Source organism: Calliopsis andreniformis, chromosome 1, assembly GCF_051401765.1.
Source record: "Calliopsis andreniformis isolate RMS-2024a chromosome 1, iyCalAndr_principal, whole genome shotgun sequence".
Classification (NCBI taxonomy): Eukaryota; Metazoa; Arthropoda; class Insecta; order Hymenoptera; family Andrenidae; genus Calliopsis; species Calliopsis andreniformis.
This window is the reverse complement of record NC_135062.1, coordinates 12437567-12461366: the sequence shown is the minus strand read 5'-3', so window position 1 is coordinate 12461366 and position 23800 is coordinate 12437567. Positions and strand designations below refer to the sequence as shown.

Sequence of the window (23800 nt, the reverse complement as noted above, 5' to 3'; positions counted from 1 at the left end):
ATGCCGAGTACCTGTTCGTAAATTCTCGTGAATTCGGAGTGGGCAATTATACGGGGGTGGGATCGACGCCGAAACGGGATTCGAGTGCAGCGCTGGATTATCGGTTATTCCGGACTATTGGATGATACTCTTAGAAATAGCCCAATATAATTTTACGTCCTGCTGATCGTTCACCGTGAAACTATATCGCTGCATATAATCGTAAATTTATGTACTCTTTGCGATCCTTAAGGATATTGTTCACATTTTCCAGTTACAATCTCTGAATTCCTCTCCGAAGTACAATCCACGCGCCGCAAATTGCCTGGAAATTAACGAAAAAGAAAAGAAAAAAATGCCCCAAAAATGTTTCCACTTGGAACCACTAAAAATTCTAGCCGCTGCGTCCCGCGAAAAAAGGCCAAAAAGAGTCCTCCTCTATTTTCAATTTTATATTAACTTCGACGGCCAGTGATTTCGTATTCGCGGCGTGTCGCGGTCGATCGTTTTTTCTCCCCCGAGGGTCGCGGCGACAAAAATACGGGCAGGAATGTAAAAAAGATTTCCCCGACGCTTTCTTTCTCTCTTCACGACAGTCTCCTCTGCCTCTTTCGCTCGTTTTCTTTTTTTTTTCTTTCCTTTTATCATCCCCGGGGTGTGATTTGGCGCGTTGCCCGACTCGATACCGATGCCTTGGCCATTTCGAGGGCAACGGGGGAAATAAGAGGGCCGCGGGGCAGGGCGAAAAAAAGAAACGCTAAGAACGTGGCCTGGATCGCGGCGAATCCCTATCTCGAGTGCTCCTCCTCGAAGGAAACTGGTTCCCTTCGCTACGGTTCCGCTCGTGCCGCTGCAATATTTCCGCGGTCATGGCCTGTCCCTTCTATTTTTAATTCGCCAACGGCGCGATTACTCGCTGCGAGACGGAAGATGGGAGAAGAGTTTGGGGAATTGCGCTGTCGAATGGGGTAACTTGGGCCATTTTTGTTTGCCACTTGTTTCGTTTCGCGTTTTAAGGATATCTTCATTCGTTTGAGGAATCTGTTCCAGTATCCTTTTCCATTCATGTACAGGGTGTCTCAGATTTAAATTAACTACGAAACTACGAGTGCAGATAAGAAGAAATGTTATATAAACATGAGTTCTTTAACGCTTTATTAGGAATTTTATTATAAGTTTAATAATTTGATAAGTAAAGTGTTTAAAGAAGACTTTCTATCATAGCCTGAAAATATCAGACCAGGAGGAGTTAAACAATTACTACTAATTTGGAAATGATTACGCTTTCGATATTTATTGTATTTGAGTCAGTGAATCAGGGGATCTCGATATTCCCTCCGAATATTCGCGCATATTAAATAATTAAATAAACGAAGTAATTTGGTACGAAGGTAATGAACTGAAAGATGGCCACAGAGCGTTTACGTGGTGATAACGAGACTCGGTTGAATTTTTGTTTATCGTTGACGACGAAGTGGACGCTCGACGAGATTGCGATAGTGTTCGTAGCGTGAGAGGAAAAATACGTCCCGGACAAACGGACGAATCACGAGACTTTTTACGATCTCGTGTACACGTGCATTCGACAGTCATTCAGACTCTCTAATCGCAATCGAGTCACGTGCTGGGCGCGATTGACGCGCGCCATTCACCGATTTTGTTCAATTTCGTTCTCGCCTTGACTGCTGTTGTCAGGTCGATTTCACAAGAGGAAGAAAATTGATATAGGGTGTTCGAAAATTATTAATGGACATTTTATCCTTCGAGAATGAAGCATTTCTAATTGCAAAAGAGGATACATAGGTACTAAACAAATGGAACCAAAAGTTATGTACCTGAAAGCCAGACTAACTCAAGTTCAGTGTTTTCAAACTTAAGTTTCCTACAGGATCTTACTACTTTTTCTTCATTTTGTTAAAATAACAGGAATTTAGTTAAAATACATTATAAGTGAGAATTTATCTATTGTTAGAAAATTTGTATTTTATAAAATATACAATGAAATACAAATCTTCTAGAATAAAGAAAATATATTCATAAGTCCATAGACGTCAGCCTTTCGAAGGACCCTTCAGAGTTAAGTCACTAATGGTTACACGTAAATTTATGAGGATCTGAGTAAACTTATTGAATCAAAAAATAAAATATTATCAAGTAAATGGTTTTTGACAAAAAATGGAAACGGATATATGTATTTTACTGGAGCCAAAGCAGCGAAACAAAATATTTATTCCATAAAATGCAATTTATTCCCCTCGAAGAGTCTCGATGATATTTCTTCGACGATTTTCATGAAAAACTGCGCCCGTATTATCGTTTCCAATACACAGATAAAAATACGCGGAATGTTTCTGAAAGGTCCTTCGAACCTCTTCCGAGAGCACTACATCGTGTCATGCTCGACGCTCAACGTTTTCACCAGTAAATGATCGAAAGTGAACTAAAAAACGAGTGAAATAACTCTTGCTTCTAAACGTCATGCTCGAAGACCAGAAAAAAATCCCAGCTTCTCCGCCATCAAGCACGCAAAATATAAATTAAACCTTCATAAAAAAAAATCCCCCGCAACAAACGACTAAAAAATTCAAGAAAAAAACTCACCTCAAATTAAAAAGTTGAAACGAATTTCCAAGCTCCTCCCCGTCGTCTCTGTTTCACGCAGATTCTCTAATAAATCCTGCAACAGATTTTTGCATCTCGTTAATTCGATTACCCACTCGAGGACGGTCGAAAATAAAAATTACCACCTCATTAAGCGAAGCAAATTGGCCCTTAAAAAAACGATATCGAGGTAACTCGATTACCGATCAATTAATTCATTCCTCCCCTGTTTCGCTCGACTTAACTCCGAGGCGAGTAATTAACAAAAAACAGTCGCGGGATGGAAGGGGCTGGGATAGCGATCGTTGCCTTAGGGGAGGAAATTATCGTCGAGCCGTTCAAGAATATCGCGCAAAGGGAGGTTCGGGAAAGTGTTGGTACGTTCCGAGCCAGCCTCTGGCCCCACGTACAACAGATTCCATCGGAAGTTCTCGCGAACAACGACGGATTCCCCTTTAATATCCAGCAAACCGTCTGATCGGAATTTCGCGTTCGAAAGTTTCACGCGTGACTTCGCGAAACGATCCAAGCCGTCCGACTGGCGATAACGCCAGCTAGTATCTTCTCGATAACCTGTCTCCTGAACCCTCAAAGATCGTCCCTAATTCAACCGATACTTCGCCCCTGCGCGATCGCTCGATCTTGGAATGCTAATCGATCCAACCTCTGTGGAATCGTGGCCAAGAGTTTGCCTCATCCGATAAGACGGGATCTGGGGATATTCGATGGGGATTTTTCCAAGGAGCACCTTCCTCGAGAATTTTCGACGAGGCGTGGGCTTCGAATTTTCAAGAAGCTAATTTTCAAGGGCTTTCGAAGAAGCGGATTGTGATGCTGTGCAGGGTGACGCAGAATTTTTTGAGTTCAATATTTTAATTCTGGGTTCATTGGGTCCTTTTGGATGGAATAGTGATTCTTGTTTCTGAGAATAATTTTTTTTATTTTGTTTATATATTTATTTGTGGAAATTTCGTATACAGAGACTGCAAATAGTGTACAGACTTTTTGTCATCCTTAGTGAATTTTTTCACGAATACTAAGAAGAGTATGGGAACAGATACACGAGCAGACAATTTCTAGAAAATTGAATGTCCGTACAATTCGCGAACTCTGGTATTATACTTCCCAAACTCATTAACTCTGTTAAATAATCCTGATGTCAAGAATCAAGAGGCTTTCAAGAGCAATATAGCAGGGTTACTTTTTTAATTCTCCTTTTTCTGGAAAATATCTGATATTTTAGTGATGTATGCAATATAGTAGACAAAAAATCGATGAAACTGATTTCCTTAAAAAAGGAACCTCGGTAAAGCTAAAGGTATTAATTGGAGTTGCTCGAAAACGCTGCAATCAATTGCTCCTTTCGCGTATTTCAACTATTATGGGCGAAATTAACGCGAAACAAGTCGTTTCATAGGGAACCGATCTCCACCGTCCCTGAATCTCTGTTTCAACGATATCCTTATCAAAGGCGGAATCGAGTTTCGGGGCGGTTGGCTTCTCAGCCGAAAAGGAACAATTAAACGCGAAGCGATTCTCGCACGAAATAGGGATCCACGAATACTCATCAAGAGTTCCCCTCGAAATACCTTTATTGTGAAATTTTCGTGTTATCATTAAAGCCTATGCAGAGTAATTATTAATTATTGAGGAACCGAGATATGGGGCAGAAAATTACTGACGATATCAAATTCGGAAACAATTTTCTCCCACTTTGTTCTGCGAGGTACTCATTACGCGTTAGCTCAGGAGGGTTACCTTAAGTTTTAATAAAGGACACTCGTGGGGAACGTGAACGAAAGATTTAACTATAGTAGCAAGTGCTAGTGAAGAAGAGCTTTGAGATTTTTTTCGAAAAAATTCGAGTGTATTTCAAAGGAAAGTAGTAGAGTTCGGTATGAATTACGAAACAGACAAATTTAGTAACGATTAAATAGTTATTAAAATTCTACTTCCTTTAGATTTTCAAAAATACTATTTTTATATGCCTAATATGCTAACTGTACACTATGCTATATTTACGTAAAAAGAAAAAGTGGGTTCCTTGCAGAATTCTGCAGAAAAAGTGTGAAAATTGGCGCAATCGTGTCCCTTTAAATCTCCATTCGTATTGCTCCGAATCTCTTAAATGAAGAAGCTAGCTTCTCTTTCAGTGAGAATTTTCTCTATCTTAAAATACATCAGGAACTTTTCAAACGAGGGGCAAACAGCTCCTGATGATGTAATGTTAGCAGTGGAAAAAAAAAAGAAAAAATAAAGGTGTCTGGTGATTACGATCAACGTGGCGCGAACGAGTGCTCGACCGTCGAATTCGATTTAATTCGATATCGGAGTTGATCAAATCCAAGCGAGATGAAATCGAGCGTTATTTATAACAGCGTCGACAAATTTCAGAGTCTCGTTCCCGAAATATTTCGAGCATCCAGGCGGGGCACGTTTTAATTGAATTGTTGCTCGTTCGTAAAATTTGCGACCGAATGTTTTGCAGACTCGGTTACAAACTATTCGACCGTGGCGGCTTTGATTCAATTCCGACGCTGCCATGTGAATCATTGGGTTGAGACCGAGGAATATTCGAAAAGCAAAGTTAGTGCTCGAGCAGCACTTCCTGTGATTAAAAAAACTAAGCGAGTGGAACGTCAGAACGATGGAGTGGTTTATATTCTTTAATGCAATTGATTTCACAAATTGGCAGCGCTGGAGCAACACGAATGGAGATTCAAAGCGACACGAATGGAGCAAATTTCACAATATTTCCACAATATTATCTGAGAATCTTTCCTTTTTCATTCAAATGTAATATTGCATCTCGTTTTCATAATATTCTACAGAGTGGAATTTTTCCAAATTTTCCTGCCATTAAATTCAGAATAGAGTAGAACTCTCATAGCTAATATAATACTACGTTTACTTGTTTCACAGTCGATACAGTTTTCCAACTGTTTTCGCGCAGTGCTTAAGAAAAATGCTTTCAAGTTTCAATTGAAGTTTGTATTGAGAAAGTTTAGTCGATGAAGAAAAAGTACCAGCAAGGAAAGACAGTCTTCGAACGATAGAATTCTTCCCTAGGATTGGCGTCGTCAGACCTGCGAAATTCTGGGGATCGAACGAAATTGTCGTGGTTATGCATTCTGCGAATTTCAGGCGAGTTCTCCCTCGAGACTACGAGGAACGTTCGCTGGTGTTTAATTGGAAATTTCACTGGCGGGAAAAAATTTAACGAACGCGACCCTTGCTTGACTCTACATTTTCACGCATATACACGGTGTCAGCAACCTAACAGCATAACATTCCAGAATCTCCAAAATTCTCAACCTAATAATTATATTTTAGCAAATACAAATCACATACTTAAATAAAAATTAAAATGATATATTTATCTGAAATTGAATAATATTCACTAGATTCTATATTCTATTAATATCTACTCTGAATCTTTTCTCCCTAAAACTCTCTGTTTGTTCTTGTTTCAAGTTTGAAAAATATAAAAATTGCGTATTTGTGAAATTAAGTTACTGACACACCGTATATCCGCGAGATCGATCGCCAATTATCCTCAACGCGATACGAAGTCAATCCACCCTCTCCCTCTACGCTCCCCATTTGAACGGATCGGTGAAATTTTAGTCGGAGCTTGTAGCATGCTTTACACGCGTTCGATTAAACTGGCTGGTTTGAATCTCGTTGGGGAATGCGTGTCGAACGGAACGAACAAAGGGTAGAACAAAGTTGTTCCCGTGTATCGAGACACGTAACACGGTCGTGTCTTTCTTTTTCGAGGGGTTGGAAATACCTTCTTGTTTTCCAGCGGGGGAACAGCGCGCCGAAATGACGCGTGAAATTAGTTGAACACGTTAATTCTTTATCAACCGTGCTCTTCGAGAGAAAAACTGGCGTTTTTCTTTTTTTTTTTAATTTTAATTTGAGGGAAAGTTTTAGTGAAGGGAGTAACCAAAGAGAGGGTGTTTATTTTTTTTCCTGGAGTTTGGTGAGATTTGTGCTTGAATTTCTCGGTGCCAGAATGGAGAGTAAAAATAGTTCACGATTGATAATTAATAATTAGTGATTTCTGTGGAGTTTTAGCCACTGCAGCCTCTGACATGTTAAAGTGGACGATAATTACTAGACTGTACTGTGTACAGGAATAGCAGGTGCTCTACTAGAACTTACTACCTGCAATTAAGGGAAAGATCAAAGTTCGAGACTTTAAGAGGTCGTAGTGCGGCCGCGGAGCGTGAAATAGTGATTCGATGCAAATTCACCAGACGGAAAACAGAGACTGTTGCCGAATAACAGTGGCTGGTATTACACTGAAACTGAACGATAACAGAAGTTCAAGATAGAACTGGTAGAATTAAAAACAAAATCGATAAAAACCAATTGCAATTAAAATAGAAAAAGCATCAGATCATCGAGTGCTTTGTTATAGTGATTAAAAAAATTTTGGTGCGAATTGACTCGTTAAGGGCTCATGTCTTGAAACGATGGGGGAACTCGTTTTTCACGCGGTTAACACTTTAATGGCGATCGAACGAACGAAAAGGGAAGGATGAATATAAAAGCAGAGGGAGATCACGTTCCTCCTTTCCCTCAATTTCCAATTTTTGATAGATGGGAACTCGTCATAATTCTCCTCTTTTCGATAATATGAATCGATGAACTATTCGGGACGACTCTTTGGCAATCCAGAAGCTAAATAGAAAATACGTGCTGTAGCTTAATATTTTTTCAGAATAAATGACTTCAATATTTATAGGATTTAAGTAAACGATGCGAGTATATTAATTGTGTACTTTCATCTAAAAATACACTACTACGTATAAGTAACTCTAGTACCAAAGGGTTAACAAAATGCAAAAAAAATATTAACAAGACTCACCAAAACCTTCTCAAGGCTCCACCTACACCAAAATCCTTCAGTATCATCCCCAAATTCACGAAAACGCCTGGTTCAGGCGTTCATCACCCTGTTCATTCTTAGAGGCCTCAGAAGCAGCCCTCTCGAGGTTGCTCTGTACTCTATACTCTATCCCAAGCAGCATAGCGTATCCTTCCCCGGTTAACAGTCCTCGTCGTAATTTTATCGAGGTCTCCTCTCGTCACGCTGACACGCTGCAAAACATCGTCTAGCAAGTGGAGTCCTCCTGGCAGACGGGCGCAAGCTGTCGTCGTACTTACGGGCAAACGTATACACAGAGGGATGCAAGTTGTGCATCGAAGATGCGCATTAGCCGCGTACGTGTCATCCCCGTCTACGTGTCCACGTTAACGACAATGCAGGCCTGTATCATCCTGCGTCGTCATAGCGCGCGACATCACGAGCGCTATCAGCTACCTGCTGACAGAATCATCCCCCTCTGATCGCTGACGAATCCTAATTAATCGACGATCAATCTGCGAACTCCTCTATCGAGGAAAAGTCAGGCTTCTTTTAGGTAAAGTCAGATCGAATCTCGTGGAGGAGTGTTATCCAATTTTTGCTTGGCTAACTGTTCGTAGCTGCTGGCGGAAATTTCAATTAGCGAGATATCGCGCTGGACAGACTTGCAGAGGCTTCGAGGCTGTATCGCGATAAGCGCGATGCAATTAGGAAAAAGTTGGGTCTCGATTCTGTTCGATGCTGCCTGCTGAGGGGTTCGTTTTCGAAGGATGGAAGGATCTCACGGAGCGTAAGTCAGTTACTGGGGGAAGTTTCAGAACGATGAGGAAATTCAAGGAGCTCGAGATAATTCAGGCGGCCAACGTTTAGACGCGTGATCCTCGCGAAGAATATCTTAGAGTCGATGATTGGAAATGTAAAATTGGAAATTCTAAAATTCAATGAGTAGGGTGATCGCTAGATTTTAATAGATACAGGGTAATCCTCAGGCTTGGAGACTCAAAGACAGTGATATCACAAAAGCATCTGATCGCAAAATAAATCAGCAATCTATAAAAAAAATTGAAACCCAAGGCCACTCTTCCTAGCGTCTCCATCATCCTCAGCTCTTCATCTCCTAAAATATTGCTCTTGAAAATAGGAACCACAAAACCATTCTGCAGGGGAAGCAAAAGCCCCCACGGAGTACATGGACCGTTAATAGGGGAGTCGACCCTCCAGATCCCCTGAAATTTGTTGTCGATCGCGTCCCAGCTAAATTGTTACGTTATAATCGACTTCCGGTCGCCGCGATACACCGCGAGGGATGTGTGTACCAGTCGCTGGAAAATGTCGAAGCAACGAGCCACGAAAATTATTGCGGCAATCTTCCGCAACGTCGGAGGGATATGCATCGTTATGGCGTTGGGTCGGAAATGGAGGTACCCAGGACACGACTCGTGCCTCCCTAATATGGTACCATTCGAGATACACCTCTTTAGCTGTCACGATTTTCGTCTTGCTATGCACTCGTGGCTTTTTCCCCTCAGCTGCTCTTAAGGATGATATAGACTAGATTATAATCGCTGAAAGCATGAGGGCATCAATCTTTGTTCTATATAATAGATAAGAGAAGCGATACATGTATAGGGTACAAGGTGTGACAAATCTAGCCTTTGATATATTTAAGAGTGGTTAAGATTGCGATCCTACAATCTTAGATTTCTAATGCTTTATAAAAGATGAACCGTAAGAGATACAACAAAATGTCTTAAGGTAGTATATAAGGTGGAGCAATATTTTAAAAAATATTGTGAAGCAATATTTCAAAGGATATTATGAAGCAATAGCTTTAAGGATCGATTTTCGTTACCAGAGACTCTTTGATTTTTAGTACCACATTGAACGTCTCAATCGAGATTCTACTAGAATAGGTACCTACAAAGGCTCGAGGTGTTGAGCGTCTAAATGGACATGAAACACAGATGAATCCTTCTCTAAATCGAACATAGAAGGTTAGAAGGATGGGGCTTCGAGAACAAGAATCACGGGGGCCATTGCTGCTGAACGCACGATACATAGCGACTCGTTTTCCGCCAGACCGCTATATAAATATGAATGGAGAAGGGGGAGGACAGGAAACGTAATGCCAACCGATAGAAGTTTCCGCCCACAGCGCAATAAGAAAGGACGATACCCAACCGAGGACGCTAATGTTGCCTTGTAATATCTCTCCGTTACCCGAGTATCGACTCCCAGCGACGGAAGTATTGGTTTTCCCGAAGCGTGGGGTGCAACGAGTCCTTTCTTCGAGGAATATGTACATATTTCCTCGTTGGAAGTGTATCGGTGTTCGTGGAAACGTACAGGTTTTGGATGACTGCACGCGGGTGTCGATATTGTCAAGAAGCTTTCGCGTGGTACTGTGTTCCTCCTGCTGTCACGACGATAACGATGTTCCTACGACTATTGGTGGTGGCTTGTCTATTGCTAGTAGTCTGAGAGAATACACGTATCTCGACGTTGGCTGGTGCAGGGGATTAATGTTTGGGAGTAGCAGATACTTTCTGTATTCTACGTGAAGCATCGTGGAGGTTTTAATGTCTCAGGTGAGTGGAAGTAGTGATGTATAATCTCTGTGTTAGCATCATGTGCATTCTGAGGTGTAGCGTGTAATGATACTTTAGTGTTGGGAGAAGAGCTTCTAAGTGTGATGCAGTTTCTGAAAAATGGTTTACAGTTTTTAGAAATTGTACTGAGTATACTTATGTCGTCTTTTTGGTGAGTATGGTGGACAAGTTTTGAGATACTAATGATTAAAATTGGTCTACTGGGTTAGTTTCTTGAGATACATGAAGATTTGTAGAGAGTATTCAAGAGATTGAATATTTGAAGGCTTAAAATTCTGAAATCTCAATCCTTCAACAAGTGAATCTTGAATCGCCCCAGAAATTACAATAACGGAGGTTATAAAACTACGCGTTAAGAATCCAATAGCCTATAAACGATTCAATAATACCGAGAAGAATGGAGAACATCCCGCGCCCCGTAAAATCCGAATACGATACAGTGCATCGAATTTAATATAGTACCAAGGCGAAATTAAAAACTTAGCGTGTCTGGGGCAGGAAAGTATCCGCTATAAATTCCATACGCTCGGTCGATTTGTCCCAGGGCATCGAAGGGAGCAAGAATTCCTGGATATTGCTGGAATTCCGTCGATGCCTTCGGCGGTGCACCCCTTGTTAAAGGAGAATTGAGTTTAACTACAAGTGCCCATTCGCCTGACCTTCCATCGTCACAGGGCCACCCCTGTCACCCTCTTTTCTCTCGTATTTCATTTTCGCCTCTTCTTTTACACAGTCGCGTGGAGCTCGTTTCAGAACCCCGATAAAAGATCACGGAAAGAGTGATGGACCATAAAAAGCAGCTTCAAAGGAGATATTTCCATTTAATCACGACCCATACTACGACGTGTAACATTTTGAAATTGTTTAAATCGCGGGAAGATTGCGAACGAAGGACCAGGCGATAAGTTCCTCGCGGAGCAGTATTTTATTCCCTTTTCTTTTGTTTTTCTTATTCGAAAGATGCTTCCTCGCAACACGGGCCAGAGTGGTTCTTAATTATCGAAATAAAAGCAGACGGAGCGCGGGCTTTGTTCGGGTCGGTCGTCGGCCTTATTCATTCGACGCGCGAAACTGAAGCTGTACGCGGCGTTTCAAAAGGGCTCAGCACTTTTCACTCTCCGCCTCGCCTTTTCGGCCCATTCGAGACGGTCGTCGGTGACCATTTGACTCTTCCTGCGGGCGTGAAAACCACAAGGACGAGAATGTGTGTACAGGTAGACATTTTCTTTATTTCAAGGGCTTTCATACAAATGTAAAGTCACAGAGAGCGAAGAACGACGAGCAGTCTCGAGCTCTGCTACGAGGAAAATATATGTGTGTATATATATATATATGTATTTTTATATATGTGTGTATATGTATATCTATTCATGTATAAAGTGATCACAAAAATCTTGTCCCATTCAGTGAGGAGCGATTGTAGTCTCGTGAAGAGATAACAAAGTCGGTGACGACAAAGTTCTTCGGCAAAGTGTGCAAATGATTCGTTGTAAAGCAAGAAAATTAATTTGAGTATTAACGGATGAAAAATTTATCTTCTGGAAATTATAACGAAAAAGCTAGCGGTGGAAGAGATATAGCGAAGTCTTAACAGAAGACAAAATGTTAGAGATAAAAATATCGATTTCTTTTATTAAAAAAAAATATGTTTTTTAATACGGTTTGACGGTCCCTGGAGTTCACTATATCGCTCCCAGTGATTACAGTAACAATGACCATGTATGTATAAAATCAACGAGCTTATAGAGAATAAGATCATCTTCCTGATAACTTCTTAGCTTAACGAAAGTGCAAAACGTGGTAGAATAATTGCAAGGAATGGGAAAAATGTGAGGAGCTCATAATGAAAAAATACTGTCAAAATAAAACACTTTGAAAGTTGAGGTCAACGCGTTCACAGTATAAATCCTATCGCCCAGAGACAACAAGCACACCGTCTTAAGCAGAAGCAAATAACAATACTGCACACTCAGCAAAAACTAAAAACTCATTAGGAAAGCTTAGGAAAATCCTCGATTGAGTTGCAGCTAAGTGAAAAAGAAAGGATCAATCAAGGAATAAAAAAAGCAATATTCATCAAACGCAAAGATAACCCTTCGAGAGTTCAAAAGTATTATACCTTGACAGATGTAAAGCGAGCAATTTTAATATATATTCACAAATTCACCCAATTGTTTTAGAAAAGACACACAGAGCCAAATCCTAGAAACTCTCATTTAGAATTCGAAAATTAAATATCCACTGAATGCATTCTTCACCACACATCGCAGGATCGCAGCTTTTGTAACCATCCGCTCAAACTATTCTCCAAAAATTATGCCGCACGCGATCCTGCACTCAGTTCATCAGTTCGATAACTAACCAGTACAGTGTCACTCTCCTAGCCACCGCTCACAGTGTCCTACGACTGCGTCCAGCCATTAGGACAATGGATAACCGGGTACATCATCGGCACAGACACGTACTCGATCAGGTAGGGCTGTTGCTGGTTCCTCGGGACAAACTCCTTCGCCAGTGGGTTGAGTGGAGTAGCCAATGGAAGCTCTGGCACTAAACTCAAATGGTACTTGAGGGTCTCCCAGTCTATGCCATGGAGATCAGCGAGCTCCAGGTACCTTCGCCAGAGCTTCCGACAGGATCCTATCGTCAGAAGCGCGATTGGATCGCCGACCACCGCAACGAGACACTTCGCCCGCGTGATGGCGGTGTTCAGGAGCCTCGGATTCGTCAGGAACCCGTAGTCTTTCACATTCGTCTCCGCAGAGTATCTGCAGCAGTTCCTGGTCCGAACAGTGCTGATGAAAACCGCGGTGAACTGTTTCCCCTGGACATTCAATACCCTCTCGACAGACACGTCGGGAAGCTTGCGCTTCCGCAATTCCGCGCGTATCCTCTGCACCTGTTCCGCGTAATAAGCGAGCACGCCTATCGATCCCTCGCCGTACGTCCCCCATCGGTCCACGGGCCAGCTGTTTTTAAGCTCCACCACGCGATTCACTATCTCGAACGCCTCTGTAGCATGAGTGTAGCCAACCGAGTGAATGTCCTGTGGACAGATAAAGGTGTTATGTTGAAAAGAAGTTCTAACTAATGAGGGGAACACTGATGGAGTGACTAGTTACTTGGGAGTTTCTTGGGAAGATTCAGGAACTGCCTCTAAGGATCCATGTTCTTGGAAAGAAATGAGGATAGAAGGTACAGTTAGCTGGAGATAGCGATCTACAACTATTTTCTGATGAATATACCTGTGTTTCCTCGCCCTGAACAGCGTAGAAGGTCAAAGGGCTCAGGACAGGATGCTTCATCAGTAAATTACTCCCAGGCATCACGCACCCATCGTAAAACATTTCGGACGTGAATTTAATTATGTCCTCGTGGGCACGATAATTCTGGCAGAGATGGATCCTGCAAGGATGCAATTGCGGATACACCTCGTAGATCCTCTCCAGTAGGCTTATGCCTAGACCCCGCTCGCTGGCCAAGTCGCTATAAATTTCTGGGGCGAGTTGCATTTGATCGCCAGCCAGAATTAAACGAGTCTGTCGCGTAGCCAGTGACAGTGGTATCAGAACTTCGCACTCTAGCGCCTGGGCAGCTTCGTCTATCACTATGTGAGTGAACGATAGGTTCAGGCATGTCAGTGAACCAGCTGTGGCTAAGGTGGTCACGATTAAACCGCAGTCTTGGAGGTCTTCGTTGGTTGGGTCTCGGAACCTTCCGTTATCGCTCATGAGACTGTACTGCTGGACCACTGGGTGCACCTGAAATCGGGCAATAAGGTCGAGAGGAGTGTCTTGATGAGCGAGCAGTGGTATCTCCTTGGATAACGTACCGTGTTCTTGGCTCGACCTTTGTAAAAGATCCTGACTGGCTTCAATCGTGGACAACCATCTGTTTTGTACCAAACGTCGAAAAAGTCTTTGACATATAGATCAGCTGCACTGTTGCTATGAGTGCATAGAAGGATTTTATTTTCACTGCTCTGGGTAAGGAGGATACGAAGAGCTTGGGCCATGGTAAATGTTTTGCCTGTTCCAAATGGACCAAGTAAAAGAATCGGTGGCAAAGAAATCTTTGTTGAGGCTGTCATAATAGCTACAGCCCTTTTCTGTTCCGTGTTCAGTAGAGGATTCAATATGAGCCAGTCCCAAGTTCGCTTGAAAGTCATCATGTCTATTTCCAATACATCTAGAATACTTGCTTCCTTCATTTGCATGTGAACCTTGTCTACAAAAACTAGTCCTACGTCTGGAAGACTGTCTATAGCTTTGTGCCATTCGCAAAAAGGCAAACGGTTTAACACGAATTGTACTTGTATTTGCAGATCTGTGTCGGCCATCAAGTTTAGTGCATTTACACAGTCTTTCGACAGTCTGATGTATACTGTTTGTGTACATTTGTCCTCTATGTGAGCTTCGAATATTGTGGATGACTTTGAATCAGAGGACATGCACTTGAAAAGTACACTATTGCAACTTCTCAGGAACAGCCTACCGCTTTTTGTATCTTCTGAGATACTGCGGTCTAGTGGCAACTGTGATAAAAATTCATCATACAGTTTTTTGGGAACGAAATTGCAGAACAAATACATTAACAGTAAATTGTAGAACTAATACTAAATGGACATAATCTTTCAGTGTATGAGAAAAGTATAGAAAGAAAAAGAAATATAAAATTGCTAATAATATTCGCACCTGAGCAAAGAGCTCACCAGGTGGTGCATATTTGGCAATAGTAGATGCATCACCCATAGAAGTCAAAATGTAATGAGAAATAAGACGCATGTATGTAATTTCATTGTATCTGGTAATTTGTTCGTGCCTAGCTAACTCTTCCACAGTAATTAATTCATGAAGGCGGCCTCTATAATTCTCTGGTGTTAAACAGTCATCGGTAAGAGTCTCCTGAGTTAAGAAAAAGTTGTTTTTGTCAGGGTATGGATATATCATAGACAATTTCTCTTCCTTTAAATCTTTTGGCTGTACAAATGGCGATTGAAATCTACAAATTTCTTTTGCTTCATTGACCCATGTCTTTGGGTTCTGAGAAAATTGATATATTGTGGCCTCATTGATTCTGGATAAATCTTCCATTGGTAAACAATCCATACAAAGTCTTTGGAGTATCACAGGATATTCTCCAAAATAAAAAATGACATTCTGTCTATACGTGCCATACTGATTAGCAGCAAAGGCGATCTTAACAAAATATACTTGGTTACTTTTACTCGTTGTGCCATTTGTGTTATACCATTCCTGACCATTTGCGATCCCAATTTCACTGTAATTTGTGGACACTGATTTCAAAACAAAATTCTTGCGATTGCGATCCAAAGTCAATGCTACTCTTTGTAATTTTTTACCTGGATGAAGTAATAAGAGCTATGTTTTCCATTGTGTTACACAAAAACATGACACACTACCAACTATACCACAATGCTTCATGAATTTAGAAACTCAACATAAATCAATGAAAAAGTATACTATCACTGTAGTAGACAAATATTTTTTAAAACACATCAACTGATTCCATTCACAGGAACGAATTAATTGCCTATTATTTCATTATGATATTTACAAACAATATATCTATACACCGATTATAAGATCCAAAACAAATGAATGAAAACAACTCTATCAATGAATAAAATATAGCGGCACTTACCACGCGCCAAGATCTGAAAGGTCCAACAAAATGTGACATTACTGTTGGTCGTTCGACAACACAGACATTTGTCGGGAAAAATTGACACATCCTCCGTTCCTTTACAAGTAATAACTCCTTCGGGGCTAGCCGACTCGATCCAGTCGCGGTGTACTTTCTCCGCGATGCCAGATGGAAACAAAAGCATAACCTCTCTATCGTCTCTAACCGAACCATGACTAGCCATGATCGTCGACTATATAAAACTTCAAGCATTTACAAACTTTGTAACACTAGTCGCTACATCGCAACGTGGACACGAATTTTCACGCTTTTCCAGTGGCAATTAGAAGCATTTCTCGATTACACACTCCCGCATCGAACTACAACGGACCGCGACGCTGAGAACTACTGTCAGACCACTGTGCGTAGCGCGCATGCGTGGCACATGCGCGCGACAAATTGAAATGCTGTCCGCGGCATCTCGCGAGAACTGCCACACTCGAGTGCATTTTGCAGCCTTATCGACAGATAAGAAGAAGTAACTAAGAATTCAATAATACCTATTAACAAATATCTTTCAAATAATTGAAAGATAACCTATATTAGAAGCCACTGAAAAACTGTATTTGATTATAGATTAACACAGGTACAGAGGATTAAAAATGAAAAGAAATTTAGTGTAGATTTTACAACAATTTTTAGGCTGAATGTAAATGAAACCTTAGTGCCTTTTCATGCACCGAAAGCGAACGTTCTGTCTAAATTTCCCTTGGGGGAGAATTCGAAAACAAATAGTTTATCTCGTGACTGCAAAGCTGGTCAGCCTCCGTGACTGTCAGACTCCCTGGCATTTTTCTCTTCCCCTGTCCCTTTCGCTGTGTCGAGGTAAATGGAATAGCCTGGTATCAAGGGGAATGCCTCGTGCAACGCACGAAATGGTCGACGATTCGAAAGCTTTCAACCCATCGGGGCTAACCGCGATCCCACTCCTCCGTCTGCACTTCACCCGTTCGCGCGTCGAGACTCTTCAGCCACCCCTTCGTCTCTCCCTCCCTTCCCCCCCTCTCTCCCACTATCTCTTCCAGACCATCCCTTCGCAAGGCCGCAGGATAATGGCGATCGTCATTTAGCCACTTCCGGTGGTTCGATAACGTAGCGCGATTTACATGAGAATCTTCCATGGAATTTCCACGAGATTGCGTGCTAGGAGAAGAGGACCGTTCGTAGTCAGACTCTCCCCTAGCTGATCGTTTTTCTCCCCCTGTTTGTGTCGCCCTGCGATTACGTTCACGAGGTGGTTGCTCACTGCTCGCTTGCTATTTTTGATGGATCGTTCTCTGACTTTTAATGGGGGATGGAAATAAGTATCCATGTGATTAATTAGCTGATCTCTCCATGCTTGACTTAAGGTGGGTCTGCACTACATTTTATATAACTTTTTAGAAAGTAGAAAAGAGAGATGTTATACATATGTCTCTTTTCTGTTTTCCAAGAAGTTGTATGACATTGTTGTATAGGGTGAGTCACGTACTGTATCACCTGAATTGTCTTGTAAGTTATTTGTTACATGAAAAAATGCTTCAAGTGAAAGTCGTTTGGTATCGAGACTATGCTCCTCTTTGGTATATTCCTATCAGAACCAAATAGCTTTTGTTTAAAACACTTTTTGATATAAAAAATAGTTTACCAGAAAATTCAGGTGATAGTTACGTGACTCACCGTGTATAACATGTAGTATAGACCCAGTTTTAAAATTTTGTGAGGTGGATACCATCACTGAATTCTCAAACTATCAATACTTAAATATCTAAATTCTCAAGTATTCAAAGTTCCCCATATTCAGCGTCTGAGATATTCAGATACAACAGCATTCAAACTTTACAATTTTTCGAATATTCAAATTTCATGACTCAATCTACGAAATCCCAACAACCCTGACGAAGCAGCGCTGAAAGGTGTCTCGCGATAAGCCTAAATTACGAGCAGTCACCGTTGTCATAACATTTTTCGTGAAAGCACGAAGGGGAGCAAGTAGAAGAATGGAATTGGGGGAAATAAAAAAGTGTAAGGGGGTAAAAACAAAGTTATGGAAAGGTGCAGAAGAAACGAGAGCTTGGAGTGAACCGCTATCACTCGCGGTTCGCGCGCGTATATCGCTAATTAAAATCTATACAGGCAGAGTGGCGAGAAAAATCGAAGGGTGGAGTCGAGCGTCCAGCGTCATCGAAAACAGGGTTGTCGGGGAGCGTCGAGGGTGGCGAAGAACGAGAACGAAAACGTTGAAATCGCGCTAACGAGAGGATTCGTTATTGGACGGAGGCAGAATATAAAGAACCGTCGTTATCGCGCCTCTGTCATGTCCCTGTGGCGCGATGCAAACGTGCACGGATACGTGGGTGGTTGGGGGTGAGGTTCGGTCAGCTTTTTAATCGAGTTCTCGTGTCGTGGCACACGGCCCCGCTCGCGACTTGCAAATGCAAATGCAAGGAGTATCGGTCAGTTATTAGAAAGCAGCTTTTTCTGCTCCCTGTTCCTTTACTATTCGTGTTTACATGCAGGGGTATTGCTTGTTGGGAAGAACTTCCTTGTTTTAGAGAGATAAGGACTTGCAGGGTGCATGGTGGGTCACGCGAACGAAGGTGGTAGTGTTTTATTTTTTGGTTGAAGATTGAGATAATATGGTACGGGTTGAATAATTTATGCAAAATTCATTGGGGGATATGTGATATTTTAATTCGTTCTGAAGATTATGCTAATGAGAAGAAAATATTAACATTTAGGGGAAGGGGTAAACAATAAGTATTTTTATAAAAAATATGATGAACGATTGAAAATAAAAGGAAATATAAAACATTGCTAAACAAGAAAATTATTCCATGTTTCATTATTTAATAATTACATTAGTTAACAATTTGTATGAATCACTGCATACAATTGTTATTAACAATATGTGCAGCAGAAGTTGCTGTTCTAATAATTATTTTATGGAAAATACCAATCATTCGCAAATTATGCTTCCTTCGATTTATCCTACTATTCCCACCACCAAAGAAGTCATTTCATTGGCTGCCCCACTTCTAGTCAGTGGGTATAAGTACCCTTGGAGGAGCGCGAGTGTCTCACTCGCGCTGGGGCTTCCGGCGGGTCTGGAAGGTCCTGACCCTGGGGAGGAACTCCTCTTTTCTGGACTGGACTCTAGTGGACTCTAGTGGACTCTAGTGGACTCTAGTGGACTCTAGTGGACTCTAGTGGACTCTAGTGGACTCTAGTGGACTCTAGTGGACTCTAGTGGACTCTAGTGGACTCTAGTGGACTCTACTCTCCCCTCTTCTGGACTGGGCACCACTGGATTCCACTCTCCCCTCTAGTGGACTCTACTGGACTGGGCTCCACTGAATTCCACTCTCTCCTCTACTGGACCCTAGTGGACCCTAGTGGACCCTAGTGGACCCTAGTGGACCCTAGTGGACCCTAGTGGACCCTAGTGGACCCTAGTGGACCCTAATAGACCCTACTCTCCCATCTATTGGGCTCTACTCTCCCCTCTTCTCTCTTCTGAGCTGTCTTCCCTTACCAAACCATCCCAAGGGGTACTCCTCTGACCACTGGACTACTGTCTGGCCTAACCATTTGTAACTCTTGACCATTACTCACGCTCAAAAAATCAATTCTGTTTTAGGAAATCAATATTGCAGAGCATGTAACAGAAAATCCCACAAAAATATTACGTCTATTCTGCACCTAGCGCACATGATTCGTTCTCTCAGACAACATACTTCAAACACTATTACTAACAACAGCTTAGGACCATACCACGTGAAATATGTACAGATCAGTGTGACTAATGAACAACCGTGGAGAAGAGAGGGTGAAAAACGTGGCAGTGGATCGTTATCGTCCACCGAGGAAGGTCATTAGGACCTAGCTGGACGAAGCAGCGACAGTCCTACTGACACTCAGGACTGCGTCCAGGCCCCGATTGGTTTCTACCGTGGTAACAAGTGGACCAATCCCAACCGGTGGATGTAAGCCTGTCGCACTTCGCCGCAGCTGTGGATGTCAGGTGAACGTTGTCGCGCGAAGGGGGAAAGTCAAGCACACCTGGCTCGTTTATTCCAGTAATTTATACGACACCTCGTCACTTACTCGTGACCAACCCCCCAGCGGGTCCAGCGCGAGATCAATACATCCTTTCGACCTACCCCTGCGACCAGATGCACGACCTAGGTCGACACTGAACCTACTCTAGAATCTCCAAAGACCCCAAACACTCCAAAGATCGAATACTTAAACTCATTAAAGACAGACTATAACCAGGTACCTACTTCTATATTTACAGTTCCACGATGACTATCATAAATTATTATTGGATCCGCGTGTGTGAAACACCATAGAGCAATTATACTTTATAATATAATACAGGGTGAGTCTTCCAACTATATCCCTTGAATTTTCCTTGAAAAATTTATTGCATGAGAAAATGCTTTAAATAAAAATTGCTTAATATCGAGGGTATGCTCTTCTGGTAACCTTCTCTTGATACCAAACCAGAAAAAATAACCAGAGTCCTCATATAACTATGAGTAATCCTAACGAATTCACATTCCCATTTAGAAAGTGAAAACAGGAGTAACTATCATTGCTCATCAATAACGCAGGGCTAACAGGAGACGGATCATCCAAAACTCCATTCTGTATTTACTAACCCTCTAGAAAGAGCAGCAACAATTTTCAAGAATTCGTCAGCAGGATTTGTCAAAATTAGTCGAAACGATCAGCTCGCACAATGGGTCAGCTTTATCAGCGACGTTTTCCAGCAACAAACAACCAGTGAAATTTTCATCAGGGTGGGGTGGCTTGTACAAGCGTCGAAGCGCGGCGCGGAATGGGAATGGAATCAGGGGTTGCACGCGACGCTTGATAACGGTGCGCGAGGAGCGTCCGCGTCGGCGGCCATTGTGTCGCGGCGAGGACAATAGCGTCGGGGATGTCCCTATCTTCCGCCGCGCCAAGTTGATATCGCGATCGAATCGCGGGCTCCAATTGTAATTGGATACCATGGCAGACACCCAGCTCACGAGCAAAAAGAACTCGTTCCTTCGACGGGACGAGGGAGGCTTCCATCAGCCGCCTTATCGATTCCAATTTTCCGCGGGATAATTGAGGGTTACTCGATCACCTGAGCCAGTCCACGATAAAATACGAGCGACTCTTTCGCGTGAGCGACCCGCCGACGGACCCACGTGTTAATTGAGGGGAAATTACGACTGCTCTTGGGAGGAAGATTATCGAGGTTTTTAATTAATTTGTGGCCGTTTTAGATCAGCGGAGATAAGCGATCTTGCGAGGGGAATTGATTCTGGCTTCTCTGTGCTAATAGTTTGACTGCCGCTTCTGTGCTATCGCGGAAGAATTAGTGAGGATTTTAATTGGGTCAACGAGATTTATGGAACTTTGCTCAGTTTCTGCGAGATAATCTTTTTATCAAGATCACGTCTCGAAGTCGATACGTCCAGCTCTTTTATTTGATTTTGATTTAACGAGTTTAAACAAATATTCTGTATCTACTGTTTTCACGTTAACTTACTTCATTCTGAGCTCTCAAAAAATTGGCATCAATTTCCACGATTTTTAAACTTTTAAATGTGTAAAAATCAAATGGAGGTTTCGATATTTTGTGTTTGAAAATGATTTATTACTTGCATGGTATTTTCACACCTGGAACCTGTCTTCTGTTTTTCCATACGCTATGTTTTTCTTGTGTTACACAGTTTCAACATGAGTTTATTTTTCGTGCACAAATAAAATTGGGTGTGCAATATTGCCCAGAATAAACCAAGGGAGAATTTTATTTTACAAGACACGCAACGTGTATTTCATGAACCCCTAGATAAATAATGTTGTATAAAATTAGGATAATTATAACGAGTGTTAATAGAATTTCCGGCAAATAATACATAACGTCAGTCAAATTGTGAAAATACGGTTTCTGCCTGTTATTTGATGCGAATATCCAGTGTGTTTCTCCGCGGAATAGAGAAGAATCGAGTTACGATGTAAAATGTCGGTTTCGCTGAGACAGGAACTGGAATTGCAATTTGCAGGTACATTGTTTTTACATGAATTCTCCTCAGGTAGAAACCGTGCCCAGCTTCTGTATCTCGAGCTCCCAACAGCATCGTCGTTCCCGTTGCATTTAGAAATTCTCGCGAGTCGAATCCTCGACGATTGCAGCCGCGCGCGATAATTGCTCCTTCACCGCAAATTATTGGAGGAAAAAGCTGGTTTGCAATTTAAATCGCGACCGCCTTTCTTCCAGGTCTCCACGTCATTTCGAATTCCCATAATTGTTCCTTGGTTTCGAAGGCTTCTCTCAAAAATACGAGACAGATCGTTGTAATAACATTGATTAATGTCAACTCTACCGATAGCATCTTTAGGAATATTAAAAGCAATATCCAGTAGCCACGATATCCGCGAACTCCCACTTTTTTTATGCACAATAATAAAATTTTATTTATAACCTCGTTTCTAGATACTTATTTAATAATCGTAAAATGTATATGTAATCATTATTATCAGAAAATGCAAGTTTTTTAATTGTACACTCTACAAAAGAAGTATAATATAGAAAAATTTGAGGCAAAAATTGGCTAACTTTGTCTGACGATAACTCTGTGAAAAATTATCGTAGGATCGTGATTTTTTTTTAAAGTGAAGCCTGAAGTTTATATTAAAAGACGCTGTGTCCCAATTTTAAGTTCCCTGCACCCTTATTATTATATTCTTATCTATATACTATTATAGTATCTTAAAGTATCTCATAGTATCTTAAAGTAAAGATTTCAAGCTTCAATTAAAAAAAAAATCATGATGATATGATCAGTTTTGGCTGAGTTATCAGCCAAAGTAGATCAATTTTTAGTCAGAAGCAATTTCTGCTTTTTTCAACAGTATGTACAAACATACTTCATTTCCACGTGCTCAATGTTTCCACACGATTCACCGTCTTATCGACAACTAGCCTATGAATGTTTGTGCATTTATGCGATAACTTAAATATGCAAACGAGTAAAAAATGCAAAACGATATCAAGCTGATAGCGTATGCAAACTTATAAAGCATGTATCAAATATTCAAAGCAGACGTTATAATATTTAAAGATATTTACCCACTGCAGCAAAAACAAAAATATTACTCTCAGCGTAAACTTAAACTAATTCCACTAAAAGATAAAAAAAGACGCACAAATTGCAATTAAATCTCTTCCCAACCCCCTCGCGAGTTTCAACGCAGCGCAGAAACGCGAGGTCGTGAAAATGCCCGCAATTGAAGGCTCGTCTGAAAACAGCTGACGCGTTCTCCCGAGTCAATTATTCTAGCGGACCCATCGTGATCAACAGGATCCCAAACCGCAGCTCCCAGAGAAGCAAAACCTAAGCGTCGGCCTGTTATATAGCACGTGTCGCGGCCGATGTACGCGGAGAATCGCGGCTCGGCTGAATCAAGATTTAATCGAATAATTCTGTTGGGATCTAATGGCGGGGAATAATTTATCGAACCTCGAGAGCCGAGCTTTCCTAGATTATTAAGCCAGGCCTGGCCTGCGGGCCACTCGCCCAACAGGATTCTATCCTGGGATTGGCTGCGACAAGGCCAATTCCAGGCGAGGCGCGAACATCGCGAGCTACTTAGCCGACGAACACGTCCGTCATCTATTCGTACTGATTAGGTTGATTTATCGTGATTTACGTCTCACCAGGGAGGTGTGTGGCTGTTATCCGAGGGGCGTTAATGACGCCGATTGTCGCGGGGTTGTCATCGGAGGATCTACTTCGCTGGGATGCCAGTGGCGCGATTGGCGGAGTGGAGATATCCCTTGGTTGGTAGCTGTAGGGTTGGCTGGATTTATGGTGATTTTCAAATCAATTGGACAGATTTAGAACGTAAATAAACAGCAGCACGAACATCCCCCTAGACTCCCCAGTCTAAACACCATTGCCTTCAAGTATGAGAGCTCCAAAAATCATCAAATATCATAAAAATAAAGATTTAAGACGAACTGAAGCCTTTCTCCATACTATAT

General features: G+C 41.8%; 2 protein-coding genes across 10 annotated transcripts in view; one reads left to right on the top strand and one right to left on the bottom strand.

Moving 5' to 3' along the window:
* Positions 1 to 23800, top strand: part of Ph4alphaefb (prolyl 4-hydroxylase subunit alpha-1) — a 260485-nt gene that overhangs the window by 225630 nt on the left and 11055 nt on the right. The gene's annotated exons all lie outside the window — the stretch shown is intronic.
* On the bottom strand, positions 11447 to 16083 carry LOC143180244 (putative helicase with zinc finger domain). Its single transcript, XM_076379830.1, has 5 exons — positions 15733 to 16083; positions 14763 to 15430; positions 13901 to 14602; positions 13314 to 13829; positions 11447 to 13114 (listed from the first exon to the last, which is right to left on the bottom strand). Exons 1-5 carry the CDS (start codon positions 15956 to 15958, stop codon positions 12470 to 12472), a joined length of 2757 nt encoding a protein of 918 aa, XP_076235945.1. The 5' UTR covers positions 15959 to 16083; the 3' UTR covers positions 11447 to 12469.